The following is a 17,581-nucleotide window of genomic DNA, read 5'->3' as shown; positions in this document are numbered from 1 at the left end:
TGTGGCCATGGCACATTCTAAAAATGTATAATATTAGACTAGAAATAAGTCCAAGTATATTGTTACTATAAGAAACAATGAAAAAAACAGTAGTTGTTTTACAAGAATAAAGTCAAACTATTCAGATTAAAAAGTTGTATTCTAACAAAGAAACTAAACAAAACTATGAAAAAAAAGTCAAAATTTTACAAGAATAAATTCACTTGTAGCATAGAGTTGAAATATTAAAGAAATAAATATATTTCTTGAAAAGTTGTGAAATCAGAAACAAACATTATAAAGTGGAAAAAATTGGGGAAAAATTTATGGGAATAAATTCAGAATATTATGAGAAATACAAAGATTATTTCAGAAGAAAGTTGAAAAAACAACAACAACCAACATGACAGAGCAATTTTTCAGTATGTGTCCATCTGTGGAAAAAGTATGGACACCCCTGCCCTGCATAGTTTAATGAGCTCCAATAAAAGAGATTGATAAACTAAATGATGCAATGTCAGCAAAAGAAAAACTCAAAACTGAAACGCTTTGAAATAGTGTGAAAGAATGAACACAGGAGCCATTTGGAAGCTGAAGCTGGGCTGAAATGCTGTGGAAATATATTAAAACGTGGAAAGAAAGTAAGTGTAAATTGGGAGTTTGAGTTGAAATCAGGAATTGAACCAACCCTCTCTGGATTCAAACACTTTAGTAGCATTGCTATACAACTTTTACTAATCTATCACTTAGTCTCAGTAAAGCTGTATTGCTCAGCTAGTAGAGTGCTTGATTTGTAATCTGAAGGTCCTAAGATCAAGTCCAGCGGCGTGTGGAGTAGTATAGCGGACAAAAAATTAGGCAGAATAAGAATTTGAAGAAGAGGAGGAATAAATGGGATGAAAATGGAAGACTACAATAACAATGCTTTCAGCATTCACACAATCCTGCCATTACAGGATAATAATACAAAATAAACGATTTTTATGAATATTGTCAGTGCTTAAATGGCAGTGCATTATATTTAGAGCTGTTTGGAATTGTTTGTCTTTTTCATGATGCTAAATTAAGTGAGCAAAAAAAAAAAAAGGAACATTACTTTTATTTGTAGTTATTTGACTTTGGGGAAGTTTTGGGGGAGTTTTTTTCATAGACAGATGATTTATAAAATCCATATCTCACTCTAAGAAGCACTTCTACATTTTGTTTCTTACTCGTGATGCCTCATGTACGACAAGACCTTCTAAAATTATAAGCATCTAACACAATGCTGGATTTCACCTTTGGGTGGCCACACTATAAATGAAGAGCTACATTCGTTTTTATCGTCACACTAAGTAACTAAAAAAGGGGTTTAGGAGAAATCCTCCATTGTCTATCGTCTTACAGGCCTGAGATGAGCCTTTAATAAAAAGACATCATCATCACTGCAGTGAATGTTTATCTGTACGGGGGATCTGCTGTGTTTACTAGCCTTTACTAAACTCAGGCTGTGTCCTCACATTTGTTGTATTTCGAGTTTTATGCTTTCCCGTTGATAACGGCCGAGCTATTCCAGGAAGAGGTGGGGTGGTGAGGTCACACACAAACACCATCAGGGCTGTTCGTGATGGGCTTAGCAATGATGGTGACACATCCTCATGGGTGGATTGATCATGAATGAACGCTAAAAACTCATCCTACAGATTTGCCTTGTTCATCATTATGGACTCCAAAATGAGGCAAATATATTACAGGAATGCTGGATGATACTGATCATCCAATCATATGGCTCTGATATCAGTCTTATGCTGATAACAGCAAACAATTTCTCAACTGTTGATGAATATAGTAGATCCCCGAATGGCAAATGAGTGGCAAAAAAATCAGCGAGAATATTTATCTGCCCATAAAAATGTCAAACCAGCAGGAGGTCATGAAACCGAATGCATCCCTCACTCAAGGTCCAACCAAAAATAACCCAACAAGTAGTAACACAGGCGGAACACATAATGTAACTACATGGACTATGCACATATGGAATAACTGCTTACACATGACTATACAGTCCTCATTTGCAATATTGTGGTTTGATTATCGTTCCCTAGCTATATAGTGGGGTTTCAGAAATTAATTAATTGCCGTTTCATTGTAGACTATGGTCTATAACATATTGAAATACAAGTTTTATGTTCAAAATATTCTGTAATGTCATTCATTCATTCATTCATTATCTACCGCTTATCCTCACAAGGGTCGCGGGTATGCTGGAGCCTATACCAGCTGTCTTTGGGCGAGAGGTGGGGTACACCCTGGACTGGTTGCCAGCCAATCACAGTGCACATTCAATCCCAGCCATTTTTCAAATGCCGCCCCTCCTGGTACCGATGATTTGATGATTTTGACAGATTTTTCGAGGCACACAGAATATTTTGTTCTTGGTCGACATAGACATGGTATATACCAAAGGAAAGATTACACTCTCATCTTCCATCAGAACAAAAACATTGTCTCTACCATTTCTACCATTACTAATCAGCAGTATGCACGATATTCGTTTATTAACATTGAATTCCATATTGTGAAAATTAATTTAGCACCGTCAGGTCTGGAACTGCTATAAATGAGGGATGAATGTACAGTGGAACCTCAGTTTCCATCTTTAATCATCCTGATTCCAAAATGTGTCCAAAAAACAATAATCAAAACATAAGACAACTAATATCTAACTAATATTACACATGTGAAATAATATAAATCCACTTGTGTTCCAAACACCCAACAGCATGAACACAAAAAACATTTTATAAAGCATAATTAGAGCTTTACATGCCTTTAAAATGCAAAATACATATTAATGGGAAAAGGTTAGAGCTGTATACTTGCTCACTAAAAATCATCATTACACCTGCCTAGTTCACTGTTATGTGTCTCCTTTATACTGTTTCCTATGCAACCTGTGTTAAAGGTTCCTACCTTTACATTATAATCTTGTTTTTTTTGTCACTTGTATTTCCCACAGTATCTATCAAAATTCTGGCCACTGCAGCTTTTTGATTTGCCTAACACACAGAAATATATGCCTGAACACCTCACCAGCTATTTTAATAAATATCAAAAAAGAGCAAACTTGCATGTTCGCAAATGCTGAATCGTCAATATACATAATGTGGTTGTAGTTTGCAATAGAGCAGAATAGCACTGCATCACACTGAGGTGTTTCTAATATTTTGGCTTACTTCGTAGAAACAGATCTCGCAACTCTACATCATTGCAAACTACAACCACAGTAAAAAAAAAATCATGATATTGTTGAATGAATACCTCTTCAAGGCACTGTATTAATTATGTCCATATTTTTGCAGGAGCTCACATTAAATATCTGCACTGCACGTGTCCAATTTCCCAACAACCTCCATCACTGAAGAGGTCCAGACCTCCATTATCATGCGGGATGAAAGACGGCTTCATAGAGAATAAGACATGAAGTAAGGCCATTAGTCGACAGGCTTCAGACCAAAGGAGGGAGGCGGAGGAGGATGTGGCTTAATGGATGCGTTGGGTACCGGGATGCAGAGCCCTGCCTGTCGCCGCTTCCTTGTTCATTTGATATCTAATCAGTCATAACATACTGTACGCAAAGTGGCCACAATATTAAGAACACCTGTACATAAGAGCTGTATCAAAACAGGAGGGGCCATGTTAAAAACAGATTTATAAACATTGTTAAATGACAGCGCCAATCCAAACTGATCCAAATATTAATGCCAATAAGTGTATATTAAAAAAGGCGATGCTAGGGGATGTTATACTGTTTGTTACTCAACAAAGAGTAATAGCCAGACTTGGACCTGGAAAAAAATAAATCTATAAATTGACATCTGAGGGAAAGATGAGAGGGGAGGGGGGGAGCTTTTTTGAAATCCTCCATGCGGGTGAAAATCTATGATGAAAACTCTCCGCACAAAGCGCTTGGCTTACTGTCTTTGAGCATCAACCCCTTTGTGATTTTGCCATGTAGATGAGAATAATTGCGGGCTGATTGCAAGGCCGTCAGAAGGAGAGTGACTTGACTTTTAATGTAGCGCAAAAGCTCCAATTTTCATGCCATCAATGTTAGTTTTCTTGCTCCTCCTTTCTTTCAGGCTGTCTTTTAGTCTGTCTAACCGCTGTGACCCTCGGATTGAACACAGATCAGCACTTTGTTTACCGGCGGATGTGTCTGACAGACCTTTTCCATTTCTGTAATATAAACGGTGAACAAAGGCCAGGTTCTGGCATTCAGGCGCCACCTTTGCTTCCCACACACATCTCATCACAGAGCTTGTGTACACTGAACACTGACATGTTCCCTTGAGGCCCATATTGTGAACTTATTTTCTCTTTTAGCCCAGAATAAAGCAAACGGCAGCGTGTAGGTGTGTGTGTTTTACCTCTGTGTGTGGCGTACAGCGCGGCGAAGGTGACCACGAAGAAGGTGGTGGAATATTTCCCAGCATTCACCAGGTGGGGGAAGGCCCTCTTGGTGTCCCGGTAACGCCTGAGGCACTGGATGAAGCGCAACCAGGCGGGCAGACACTGAATGATGGCACGCAGGCCGTACGAGTAGCTATGGCATACAAAGTTACCGGAGTCTGCAAGGCCAAAACAGTGAACATCATTAGAGACCCGTGACATTCAATGGCTGACATGTTCAAATACAACAAATACATGTAAATTGGTATAGGAGGCTTTTCTGTTAGGCTACTTTAGGGCAAATTAAATGCAAATTAAATGCATAAATCATATAAGAATTGACCCTGTCACATAATGGTGACCAAGTTGAGACAGCAAAAACAACACACCGTTTATTACGGGCAACAAGCCCTTCCTGTTGCTCCACTGCAGCTCAAAGATGTAGAAGCAGATAAGATACTCCAGGTCCATCAGGACCACCACCAGCGAGTTGAGCTGGTCAGCCAGCCAGAAGTCTGCGAACTCCACACGGTGAAACGGTGCGGTGAACACTCGGAACTGGAGAGAAGACAAAATGATGAAGCTGAGCGTGTTAAAAAGTAATGTTTATTGTCGTGGTTGTAGTTTGCAGTGGCATCGCTGAGAGGTTTGTTACAATTTAATGGCTAAAGTGGCTATTCTGATGAACCATTGCTTAAATCAGGGGTCTCAAACACGCGGCCCGCGGGCCATATGTGGCCCGCAGTACACTAGTTTGAGGCCCCCGCCTTGATATGAAAGTTTAATGTTAGTGCGGCCCACGCAAGTTTGATATGGATGCTGTATGGTATCATGTACCCAGAAAAAATTATTACGTTTGATTAATGTTCATGTTAAAGCTTAAATAACTGTTAATAGTTATCCTCCCTATCCGTGTGGAAGTGGTAAGTTTTTGGCTATTTAAGTTTAAAGGAAATAACTTGAAGGCCACCGTTTAGGTCGCTAGCTCTCTAGTTTGCGAGTTAGCATGTGTCTCAAGACCCTGCAGTTGCGCAATATGTTGTAAATAAAAAGAGTATAAATGTGACTATAATCGTGTTTTGTCATGTCTACAGGGCTCTAATAATGCTTTGTTCATTTTAATCTGAAAAAAATAATTTGTCTACCCACCAACTATATGTGGTTTCTTAAGTTTTTATTATTTGCCGTTTTATTATTATTATTATATTTATTTATTTATTACTGATTGATTGATTTTCTTTATTCTTGATTTGTTTATTAATTTTTCATCTTATTTTGTGTAGAAAAATAAAAAGTAAGATATTTGAGAACAGTGGAATGTTTTATCAGAGCTTTTCTTGTAGAAAATCGGAACCAAAGCAACGTTTATTAATTTTTCTGTTTTTAATAAATGTGTTTTTTTTTTTTTTTTTTTGGAAAACCTGATGCGGCCCAGCCTCGCCCAGACCCTAGCTCCTGTGGCCCTCAGGTAAATTGAGTTTGAGACCCCTGGCTTAAATGAATCAGCGTCTAATTGTATGCCACTAGAGATGTGCTAAGCAGCTAACAACCTCTCTTAATTAGGAACACGATGAACATGAGATTTGCTGTTCCGATCATATCAATAATAGCGGCCCCTCTGTGCAGATTAAATTGCCATATTCAAAAGAGCTTCAACACACTAGGCACAACCCTCCCTACGTTTCCACCCTCAGGCCACTTGTGACATTTAGTAGCAATTGTACGCAGGCTGTACACTCTCAAAACCCAGCACATGCACACGCACACACACACGCCACCGAAAATGTCACAGACCACATATCCAATATAGCCTGTCAATCACAGCATGTATTGATCGAGCAAATAACCGCCTCTCAACGCTTCATTGCTTCAGCAAACAATAATAATCTAGCTGGAGTTTGTTCTTTAATGAAATATTTGTCCTCTGCCTCCTCGTGTTGTCAAACGGGCTTAGTCGAACACAATACTTGTTCGCACATGTAACACTTAATAACACTCCATCGTAAGCGCATGACAGTGAGGAAAAACCCAGAACAAATGTCCTCAAATTGTGTGAAGATGGAAGTCCGCAGTGGGGATTTGAAGCAAAGGACAAACATGTGAGGAAGGGTGAAGGTTCTACTGCTGGGAGAGAGAGAGGAAGGGAGGAGGGGCAAGAAGAGAAAGAAAAGCTGAGGGGTTCAGCATACTGATGGATCTATGCTGGTAATGATTGCACAGTCACAGCCTCCACCTCCCCCGGGAGGAGGGTGCATTCCATTATCTCTCAACACACACGCACGCACGCATACACACAGTGCTCCTGTAGCAGTACAGCTTAGACAAAGAGTAACAGGATGATTTTGTTAACATAAGATGCATATCTGAATTTGAACACATTTTATCATCTTTGAGACACACACATCAGATTTTGTACTTCATTCGGTGGTACTTTGATGCACCATAGTTGTTCTGGTGCTACCACTCGCTGCTTTAGAGTAAGGTGCAGGCATTTTCTATACTGCTTATCTTCATTAGGGTCGCGGGGATATGCTGGAGCCTATCCCAGCTGACTTCAGGCGAGAGGCAGGTTACAGTTTGATCTGTTATGTTCCTGATTATCACTCATTAGTGGTGAGTACCTACGTATATAGTATATTATAAATGAAATGTGTTTAAAGCTGCATGATGGACGAGTGGTTAGCACGCAGGCCACACAGCAAGGAGATCCGGGTTCAATTTCAAAAACGACATTCCAAAAACATGTTATAATAGGCGACTCCAAATTGTCCATAGGTATGAATGTGAGTGTGAATGGTTGTTTGTCTATATGTGCCCTGTGATTGGCTGGCGACCAGTCCAGGGTGTACCCCACCTCTTGCCCAAAGACAGCTGGGATAGGCTCCAGCATGCCCGCGGCCCTTATGAGGATAAGCGGTAGAAAATGGATGGATGGATGGATATGTATTTAATAAGTGTGTGAAGTATATTTAGTCACATTTGAATGTCTCTACTCTAATAATTCCAACAGTCAGAGTTATTGCAAATGTTGATCCAAAATCAGAGAAGGGTTTGGAGGGGTAACAGTGAGCAGTGTGTTTCAAAATTAATATTTTTATTTATTTATTTATATTTTAAGATTTTTTTTCCATTCGCTGGTAGGTGGGGAACATAACTCCTGCCAAATGTGGGGATCTATTGTATTTTTTTTCTAATGGACAGTTTTCTAAAAACTCACCCATACATATAGTTAATATAGTTGGGTGAAGCAAAGATTTTGGACACACAAAGCTCTAACAGGGTCTACTGACCAGCAGCTTGAGGAGCCAGAAACGAGACTTGTAGTAGCAGGTCTTGAAGGGGTTGATGAGGAAGAGCAGCATGAAGCCGTAGAGGATGAGAGGGTTGATCTGCATGGGAACGTAGAGGTACTCCGAGTAGAGACATGAGAGAATGCTGAGACACCACAACACGCCGAGGAAACCAGCGATCTGCAGCATAAAAGGAACCCAAATGAAGAAAACACGATGCAGTCATCATCTGAAATACTCCCTATCAACATGTGCCCCCATCCTGACCTCAAACAGATGCTGGTGTGAGAGGTTGTTGCGAGGATTGATTTCAAATATGAGCACATGGTTGACTCCAGCCTGCCTCCAACCATATGTGTTAATGCCCAACAGGAACAGGAACTGGATCAATAGAAAGCCGCCCCGGTAAATCCGGACCAAAGGCCACACATTCTCATAGCGGATGAACACTGCACCTAGGAAGAAAAGAAAAATACAGGTTGAGGAACGTCAACAAAACCTGTTGTCAGTCTTTGGGTGAATAACAAGAAAAGGGATAGATTTTATAATTGTTGGGAGTTACCGGTGAGGGTGAAGGCGACAGCGAGGATGATGAAGATGCCGCAGTACAGACCGACACGAAAGGTTGTCCATGCCAAAGCAGGCTAAAGCAACACAGACCAACATTATTATTACAACATATCAGCTATGAAACCACAAGGTTCAATTTTGGATTAGGAACCCCTTTTTTTTAATATATATAATAGAAAAATATTTGTTCAACAGAGTCTTTAAATGTAACGGTACTGCACTTCTGACCTGAGCAGCCCCGAGCGGAGGAACTCTCAACCTCTTCATCGCCCGCTGGCGATCTCCTCCTTCCAGCTCTGTGGTCACCAACGTCTGGATGAACAAACATCAATGGTTCCATGTAAGCGTTTGCCATGGACTTGCATAAGAAAGTGGTGTGTGCTCACCTCGGTCTCGTTGATGAGCTGTGTGATCTTCTTGCAGGTGTAGAACGGTGCCACCTCCACGTGAGCCACGCGCCAGTCAGCCCCACGGGAGGTATCCAGGATCTTGTCATGTTTCTTCAGGATCTTGCGGAAACCGGTGAAGTTCAGATTCTGTGGACAGCAAAGTGGGGTTTTCACAGCAAATGCATGCTATATACATACAATATTTCATTATTTATTGCTATACAAATACAGAAAGAAGTTCTACAAGTAAGGGCTGTCAAAAAAAACAACAGTTTCATTGATATCGTACCTGGTAGTTCTGCAGCAGGATGAGGCTCAGGTAGAACTCACTGAAGGCAAGCTTCAGGTCCTTGATGTTGTGGTGTTTGCAGCGTTCCTCCTGCGACAGGTGGAACACAGTCTTGCGTTTGCGCAGCCCTGGCGGTGCGTTGCTCTCACGCTGGGCATCCAGTGAAGACTGCAACTCATTCTGCAGGGTAGCAAAACGTCTCTGGGCTTCAGCTAGCTTTTCTGCAGGGAGGAAGGACATATTTAATTTAACACTACATTTATTATTGTGGTTCAACAACTGAATGGGAATTGTATTGCCAGCTGACTTCGGGGGAGAGGCGGGGTACACCCTGGACTGCTGGCCAGTCATCAGCAATTTAGAGTCGCCAATTAACCTAACATGTTTTTGGAATGTGGGAGGAAACGGGAGTACCCATAGAAAACCCCTGAGGACCATGCCATCTCCACACAAAGAGATGGCCAAGCAGAGATTCCACCCACCAGTTCGGCGACTGTGTAGCCCCTTCTTGTTAAATAACCTTCGTAATGTTATGACTTTATTTCCATAATATTTTGACTTTATTTCCATAATATTTTGACTTTATTCCCTTAACATTAGACATTTTTCCACAAACCTGATTTTCCAACAATTACAACTTTATTTATTTATGTTGTCATAATATTATAACATTTTCTTCTTTAATATTTCAGCTTTATGCTACTAAAATGATTTTATTCCCCCCAATTATTCTGAAAGTTTTTTCTCATTTCAATGACGTTTGTTTATGTTAATATTTTGACATTATTCTGTTAAAACAGAACTGTGTATTGTTTTTTCCATTTCAATTTCAGTGATTGATTTTTTTTTTAATTTGCAACAATTTCAATTTTTGTGTAATTATGACTTTATTTCAATAATATTTTGACTTTATCATCTTCTGCCATCAATTTTTTCAACAATTCCATCTTTATTACTTGTTTTATTGACTTTTATATATATTTCATATTTATGCTACTAAAATGATTCTGATTAAATTCTTTTTTCTCTTAATATTTTGACTATTCTTGTGAATTTTTTAAATTATTTTGCTTGTTCAAATATTTTTTTTTTAATGTGCTGTGGGCCAATAAAAACAACAACAAATGGGCATATTTTGGACACCCCTGGGATATCTAACAGATGAAGGGGCAGGATTACGTAAAATCTGCCTCTTTTTACTGCGTAGTGTAAACATGTGACATTCTTAAATAAAACAAATAAAACTATTACCAACACCAAAGTGATAAGAATTTGCACATTTTTATGCAACGTTTGGTTCTGCACTTAACGATTTCTGGAACTGATGCCAACAAATCCTAGTTTAGAATATTGCCTGTTAAAACTGACACCTTAAAATGCATCCGTGTATCCTCACACCTCCCTAGTACATACAGTACATGCAGTACAGCTCAGTGCAGGAGGGTTAAATGATAAAGCCAGTCGTGCAACTTTATTTAATGCCAGTTAGGTCTATGTGAGCCTCAGCAGTGGAGCCATGGAGATAAATTTCGTGCTGACTTCACACACACACACACACACACAACACTCTCGTCTTCACGCAGTTCTCCATGAAAGGGGTTGTGACCTCTCTTAAGCCGCTGTACCGCCTCTGCACTGCACTCAAATGCAGCCTGCTACATGCTCACAAACATAAAACGCTATGAAGAAGGTACCCCTAAGTACCCCTATGTCCTGTCTGTTGTGAGAAAGAACAATGCACTTTTCCATTACAAAATTTCATCACATACTGTGGAAAGTGTCTGGTCAGCTTTCAATTTTACTTTTCCCACAGGTCAAGACATCAGGGCTTTGACTTTCTCACGCCTCTCACATTGGTCACATGACCAACCATATCATAATATTACGGTCTGTCTATGGAGAATGTGTGGCAGGAGGATCAGAATGCATGCAATCACATCTCAGCTTGTTAATCAGTATGAATAATATGTAACATACATTCCTTATTGCCAAGCAAATTAGTAGCAGAGCTTGAACCACTTGGAAACTTTCATTGCATCATTTGAGCCCATCTGAAGAAAGGTGACATGCAAGAGTGGCCAGTAAATACAACGTGATTGAAATACAAGATAAATGCAGAGGAAAGTGATTCAATTCTGTTTATTATCCAGTCCAGGTTGGATTTTCCCCATTTATCTCTCTGTGGTGACCCATCTCTGACCCACATAATGCTTCCTCTCACATATCAATTCAGAGCAGACTAATAGTCTCCATGCCTGGACTTCCTGGAACAAACTGAATGAAGAGGAGACAGGATGTATAAAAGGGTTTTTTGGTTACTTTATTCTAAAAGTAAAGGCATGTCTTCCATCGATATGAGTGGAAAAGTGTGTGGGTGTGTGTACTGGGGGGGGGAGGGGTGATTCAAAAGATTCAAAAGTACAACAAAATATACATTTCTTAGAGGCCCCACAGTTGTGACACAGACTTTGATGACTTAAATTCAAGAATTGAACAAAATAAGACTGTCCTGTACATACCGTAGGCCGAGCAGCTTAATACCACCATGGCAGTGTAGAGTTATCCCTCGTTAATCAGGGTTAATTGGTTCCAGACCCAACTGTGATAAGTGAATTCCCACAAAATAACATTTAATATTAATACATTTAATATATTTGTAGTAAGAGCATAGAAATGAAATGAGCATGAAATAACACGCCTATAGTCACCTTTACACTCCCATTATTCTTTCTTTACAACCAAATGTGGCTGCACGGCGGCCGAGTGGTTAGCTATTTCTTCCCATCGCTGAAATGGGCATCAATAGGAATCAAAATAAAAACACTGGAACGATCCCAAAAGAATTGTTATGGTAATCCTAAATGTTAGAATCCTGGTCTGTGGTGCTAGTTTTAATAGAATACAATATACATAAATAGAGCCAGATTCAAAGGCCTTCCTAATTTACAGTAGGAAAGTCTCCAGTAGGAAAAACCCCCAGTAGATGATAAATGGCCTCCACCATCAAAACATATACCTGTATGTGGTGAGAGAAAAATGATTACCTCATAATTCTAACGTCTATTTTACACTTGTGGAACCTTGGGCCAATCAACCTTGTCCCCTTGTTGACCTGCAGTGTTTAAAATACCCTCTAGAGGGAGCATCACGTGTCTTCCTCCTGAGCTCAGGTTTATCTACTTAAGGCAACCTCTGGTACTGGGAATATATTATGGCTTGTGTCTCATGTTACGCTGTGTGTGCATTCTCCCGCACTCCCTGGAATACTCACTAGTATGGACAGCTTCAACAAAACACCAATATTGTCATCACACTGTTATCAAGCATGAACATCTGCAAATTAAACACTGTATTGCTGTGTTGCTCTGATACATTTGTCTAAGAGCCCGAATATTTCTCAACAGACATTTGACCTGACAGAGACGGCCTGATTGTTACCATAAAAATGGCTAAATTAACTACACTATACAAATTAGGTTATGTCATCAAACCAATAAAAACAATAACATTAAATATAGCTCAGATAACCAATCATTTAAAAAAGCAGTCTCTGATTAGGCAAGATTACCTGTACTTTTGGTACGTGTTACTGGGCTAAGGTGAGCAAATCAAGCGCTCCTTTTCTGTGACGTGTTACAGTTGTCAAAACTTCCCCACCTCTCCTTGAGCTAACTGGTAAACAATCATGGCATTGCTTGTGTGTACCTTCTTTCCTGTTTCAGGGGAAGATATTTAACATGCTATTTGCAATAAATTTACTGCAAACAATCCATGGGGAAGGGAATAATATCAAAAATCTTCAAAGATGCCTGTGTTGCTAAAGGAGCGGTCATTAAGCTAGCTGCAAACACAGTCGCTGGGCTTGTTCCTATTGCTGCGACATTTGAAAAGTGCAAAAAACGAGTGTGTGATCTGTGACTTCATGGTGCATATAATGGCATTGGAAGACCAGCCCTCATGTTACTGTCATCTCCAGTGAAACACACATGTACTACACTTAAAATGCCTCACTCGCTGGTACTACATGCTTTTATTGCAGGTTTGAACAGGTACAATTATCCATCCATCCATTTTCTATAACGCTTATCCCCACTAGGGTTGCAGGTCTGATGGAGCCTATCCCAGCTGTGTTCGAGTGAGAGGCGGGGTACACCCTGGACTGGTCGCCAGCCAATCACAGGGCACATACTGAAACTGATACTCAACTCTGAAGCTCTTGCGTTACTTCCTGTCTGCCCATCACTCTGCGACCCTCGGAAACGCAGTCTTATTTACTTTATGTCTTAAATGGTTTATTGACTCTTACTATGTCTGCTATATTGAGTAATGCGAGTGTAAAGGTGACTATAGGGGTGTTATTTCATGTAAACAGGTTTTCTATGCTCTAATAAATAAGGAATCCTACAATGCGGTCGGGTATAGAACCAATTAACTGTGATAAACGAGGGACACTGGATATACTAAAATGGTTGCTAAAATATGAGGGGTGCTCTCACTGTTGTGAGATACTGTGGATCTGGTAAATATTTTATTTTATGAATTATGTCTGAAATTATGGTGTTATTTCATTACCTGAATAAAACGTGTTGATTTTCAAAAGCTCCTTCTCACAGGTCTGAAAAAACCTCTCCTCAAATTTTGCGTAGTATCTCTTCACGGTGTCCTCATCTGTGACTGGAAGAAAGAGAAACATCAAAATGTCAGCTGTTGAGCATGATGAAATAAATACTATAAAGGTAGGTTATAAAAGAAAAAGCAGCGTACAAGAGAGAGGAGAGTGGTTTCTGCAGGATAAAGTACCTGCAATGGTGATAAAGATACAATGATAATGTGACCTTGTAAACACCAGCCTCATAAACATCAGCTACAAAAGAACACAACTGTTAGAAGCATATGCTTTCTATTCTGCAAAGTAATAAGAAAGAGATGCCGCAGGCAGCAGTTTGCCAATATCCCTGCATGCACACATACATACTCAACTTGATGAAAAGGTGAAAAACGGTAAAGCCACTTTAAAGTCCAACAGCTGTACAGGAAAAAAAAAGAATAATCCCTCCTTCAAATCAGTAAAATAAACCATACACTGCAGGATGAAACACTGTATATCACGAGGGCAAATCTAATAGGAAACGGTGGGTCAAAGAGCAGATGTGATACAAATTAACCTTTCACTCTTTATGAGAGGAAATCTTGGAGAGAAACAGCAGTGAGTCTGTGACAAGATCATTAGTGTAATGAGAACCGTTGGAAAATAGGACATAGGAGATATAGCTACAAACATGCAACTCACTACACAAGAACAAACATATTGTTCAATTAATACCTCAAAACTGACCATTTTGGATAAAAGCTCTTGTTGGATCTCATTAGATATGCAAGTGTATCCTGTAAAGTGGCCTGTGAGTCTATTTCTGGTTACAGTGGGGCAAAAAAGTATTTAGTCAGCCACCAATTGTGCAAGTTCTCCCACTTAAAAAGATGAGAGAGGCCTGTAATTTTCATCATAGGTACGCTTCAACTATGAGAGACAAAATGAGAAAAAAAAATCCAGATAATCATATTGTTTGATTTTTAAAGAATTTATTTGCAAATCATGGTGGAAAATAAGTATTTGGTCAAAAACAAAAGTTCATCTCAATACTTTGTGATATACCCTTTGTTGGCAATGACAGAGATCAAACGTTTTCTGTAACTCTTCACAAGATTTTCACACACTGTTGTAGGTATTTTGGCCCATTCCTCCATGCAGATCGCCTCTAGAGCAGTGATGTTTAGGGGCTGTCGCTGGGCAACACGGATTTTCAACTCCCTCCAAAGATTTTCTATGGGGTTGAGATCTGGAGACTGGCTAGGCCACTCCAGGACCTTGAAATGCTTCTTATGAAGCCACTCCTTCGTTGCCCGGGCGGTGTGTTTGGGATCGTTGTCATGCTGAAAGACCCAGCCACGTTTCATCTTCAGTGCCCTTGCTGATGGAAGAAGGTTTTCATTCAGAATCTCACGATACATGGCCCCATTCATTCTCCCATTTACACGGATCAGTTGTCCTGGTCCCTTTGCAGAAAAACAGCCCCAGAGCATGATGTTTCCACCCCCATGCTTCACAGTAGGTGTGGTGTTGTTTGGATGCAACTCAGCATTCTTTCTCCTCCAAACACGACGAGTTGAGTTGATACCAAAAAGTTCTATTTTGGTTTCATCTGACCATATTACATTCTCCCAATCCTCTTCTGGATCATCCAAATGCTCTCTAGCAAACTTCAGACGGGCTTGGACATGTACTGGCTTCAGCAGGGGGACACGTCTGGCACTGCAGGATTTGAGTCCCTGGCGGCGGAGTGTGTTACTTATGGTAGCCTTCGTTAATATGGTCCCAGCTCTCTGCAGGTCTTTCACTAGGTCCCCCCGTGTGGTTCTGGGATTTTTGCTCACCGTTCTTGTTATCATTTTGACCCCACGGGGTGAGATCTTGCGTGGAGCCCCAGATCGAGGGAGATTATCGGTGGTCTTGTAGGTCTTCCATTTTCTCACAATTGCTCCCACAGTTGATTTCTTCACACCAAGCTGCTTAACTATTGCAGATTCAGTCTTCCCAGCCTGGTGCAGGTCTACAATTTTGTTTCTGATGTCCTTTGACAGCTCTTTGGTCTTGGCCATAGTGGAGTTTGGAGTGTGACTGTCTGAGGTTGTGGACAGGTGTCTTTTATACTGATAACCAGTTCAAACAGGTGCCATCAATACAGGTAACGAGTGGAGGACAGAGGAGCTTCTTAAAGAAGAACTTACAGGTCTGTGAGAGCCACAAATCTTGCTTGTTTGTAGGTGACCAAATACTTATTTTCCACCATGATTTGCAAATAAATTCTTTAAAAATCAAACAATGTGATTATCTGGATTTTTTTTTCTCATTTTGTCTCTCATAGTTGAAGCGTACCTATGATGAAAATTACAGGCCTCTCTCATCTTTTTAAGTGGGAGAAGTTGCACAATTGGTGGCTGACTAAATACTTTTTTGCCCCACTGTATGTTCTGCTGCAGTGACACTACTGGTTGAATGCCGTTAAGCAACACAGAACACGGAAGCAGCTTGCAGTGGATGACAAAAACCTTGCAACAAAGAGCTGAATAGTGCAAGTAACTTTTTCAAGTGCATGCAGGGACAGATAAAGCTGCTGGGTGCTCACCACTTATGGTGCTTCAAAATACAGCTACTGCCGTCTTTTGAGTCTACATAAGAGGTTGCCTGCAGCCACAGCTGTAATACCAGTGGTTAATTGGCTAATTAAAAACCTTATTTCTCTTGGAGATGAATTAAGTAAGTATACTGTATATATATCTCTCTCTAATTTGCGTTAATAGAGGATGCACCCTGAGACTACAGGAGACTCAGTGGTTAATTGAATTGAAGGCATTATTTGGAGAACTTGTTGTATGAACAAATCAGAGATCAACCTTTGTGTTCAACCTTTAAAGGTTCCGCTGTGTGTCAGTTCTCTACTAATTATGATCTTTATAAGGAATTCAACTTTAACAAAAATCCTCAGCCAATAGATTGTAAATTAAATTTGATGTAAACCTCTTGAACCATTTTGTACCAATAGCTGGCTTCCTCGAAGGTCAACCTTGAGAACTGCTGAGTTGATTTTTTTTGTCCCTGCAGGCCTGCAGAATAATAGAACTTGTGGCCTAACATTTGCTGGCTGAATATTGTAGTCAGGTATTATTAATCAGGTGTTGCATTGTTTTATAAAATCAGTAAAATCCATGTATATTTGACATGTGGAATTCAAATATTCCCATGTGGCTTTTGCCACTTGAAAGCCATATAAGGGTTTGTGTGAGGGACTGGATGATGAAAGTGTCAACTCTTTGTTCTCCTACTGACCCACAGTGCAGTATATACACACACACACATTTCCTTTTAGTCCGGTGGAAGAACAAAGGCGACCTCCATCTTTGCATCCATCCTCACACAAGGCGCCAGCCAGCAGCCTGTCAGTTATTATCACGCTATCATCTCCTCAGCTGCTGCATGAGCACGCGTGAGCATCATTTCATTAAACCGTCTCAGCTGCCCTCCTGTAAAATCCAATGAAACCTAATCACCTAAACTTTTTAAATGCATGCAATGATTCTGGAACGCGTGGCGCATCTCTAATTGAATCAATTGACTGTTTCGTGTAAATGTCACATCTTCTATTTCGGCTGCATGCATTGGCTCCTTATCAGGACTCATTTGGATGAATGAGGGATTCATTTCAACATCTGACACCTTATAGAAGGAGGCAGTTTGGATGGATATTGAGCAATACTGTATATCGGATATCTTCCAATATATCTGATATCATTTTTTTCAGCCCACAATATCAGTATTAGCATTGGTGCCAAAAATCCCATAGCGGCCAAGCTCTAATACACTGGGAGTACTATCCGTTTCCCAGCATGCTATGCTGTAGTTTTTGTAAATGGCTGGGAAGCATGGTCAGAGCTCACCTAGTAGTTGGTTAACATTCTGCATTATACGTTGGTAGTGTCTTGTCTGTTTTACCCACCTATTGTTGCTGTATGTAGTTGTTTTGACACCACAAGATTTTTTTTTAAATGTAAACATTATCGAATATCGGTCGATAATA

At 40.1% G+C, this 17,581-nt stretch overlaps 1 protein-coding gene across 1 annotated transcript in view; it reads right to left on the bottom strand.

Moving 5' to 3' along the window:
• xpr1a (xenotropic and polytropic retrovirus receptor 1a) overlaps nucleotides 1-17,581 on the bottom strand; it is a 68,427-nt gene that overhangs the window by 9,126 nt on the left and 41,720 nt on the right. The window contains exons 3-11 of the mRNA XM_058072486.2: nucleotides 13,521-13,622; nucleotides 8,949-9,169; nucleotides 8,657-8,806; nucleotides 8,499-8,582; nucleotides 8,263-8,344; nucleotides 7,968-8,155; nucleotides 7,701-7,880; nucleotides 4,800-4,968; nucleotides 4,389-4,589 (exon numbers count right to left, since the gene is read on the bottom strand). Of these exons, the coding sequence (XP_057928469.1) occupies nucleotides 4,389-4,589; nucleotides 4,800-4,968; nucleotides 7,701-7,880; nucleotides 7,968-8,155; nucleotides 8,263-8,344; nucleotides 8,499-8,582; nucleotides 8,657-8,806; nucleotides 8,949-9,169; nucleotides 13,521-13,622 (1,377 nt within the window). The remainder of the gene's footprint in view (nucleotides 1-4,388; nucleotides 4,590-4,799; nucleotides 4,969-7,700; nucleotides 7,881-7,967; nucleotides 8,156-8,262; nucleotides 8,345-8,498; nucleotides 8,583-8,656; nucleotides 8,807-8,948; nucleotides 9,170-13,520; nucleotides 13,623-17,581) is intronic.

The sequence above is a fragment of the Doryrhamphus excisus genome, linkage group LG4 (genome assembly GCF_037039965.1).
Source record: "Doryrhamphus excisus strain RoL-2023G ecotype Guam linkage group LG4, RoL_Dexc_Guam_v1.1, whole genome shotgun sequence".
NCBI classification, from domain to species: Eukaryota; Metazoa; Chordata; class Actinopteri; order Syngnathiformes; family Syngnathidae; genus Doryrhamphus; species Doryrhamphus excisus.
This window is presented reverse-complemented; position numbering and strand designations above follow the sequence as displayed.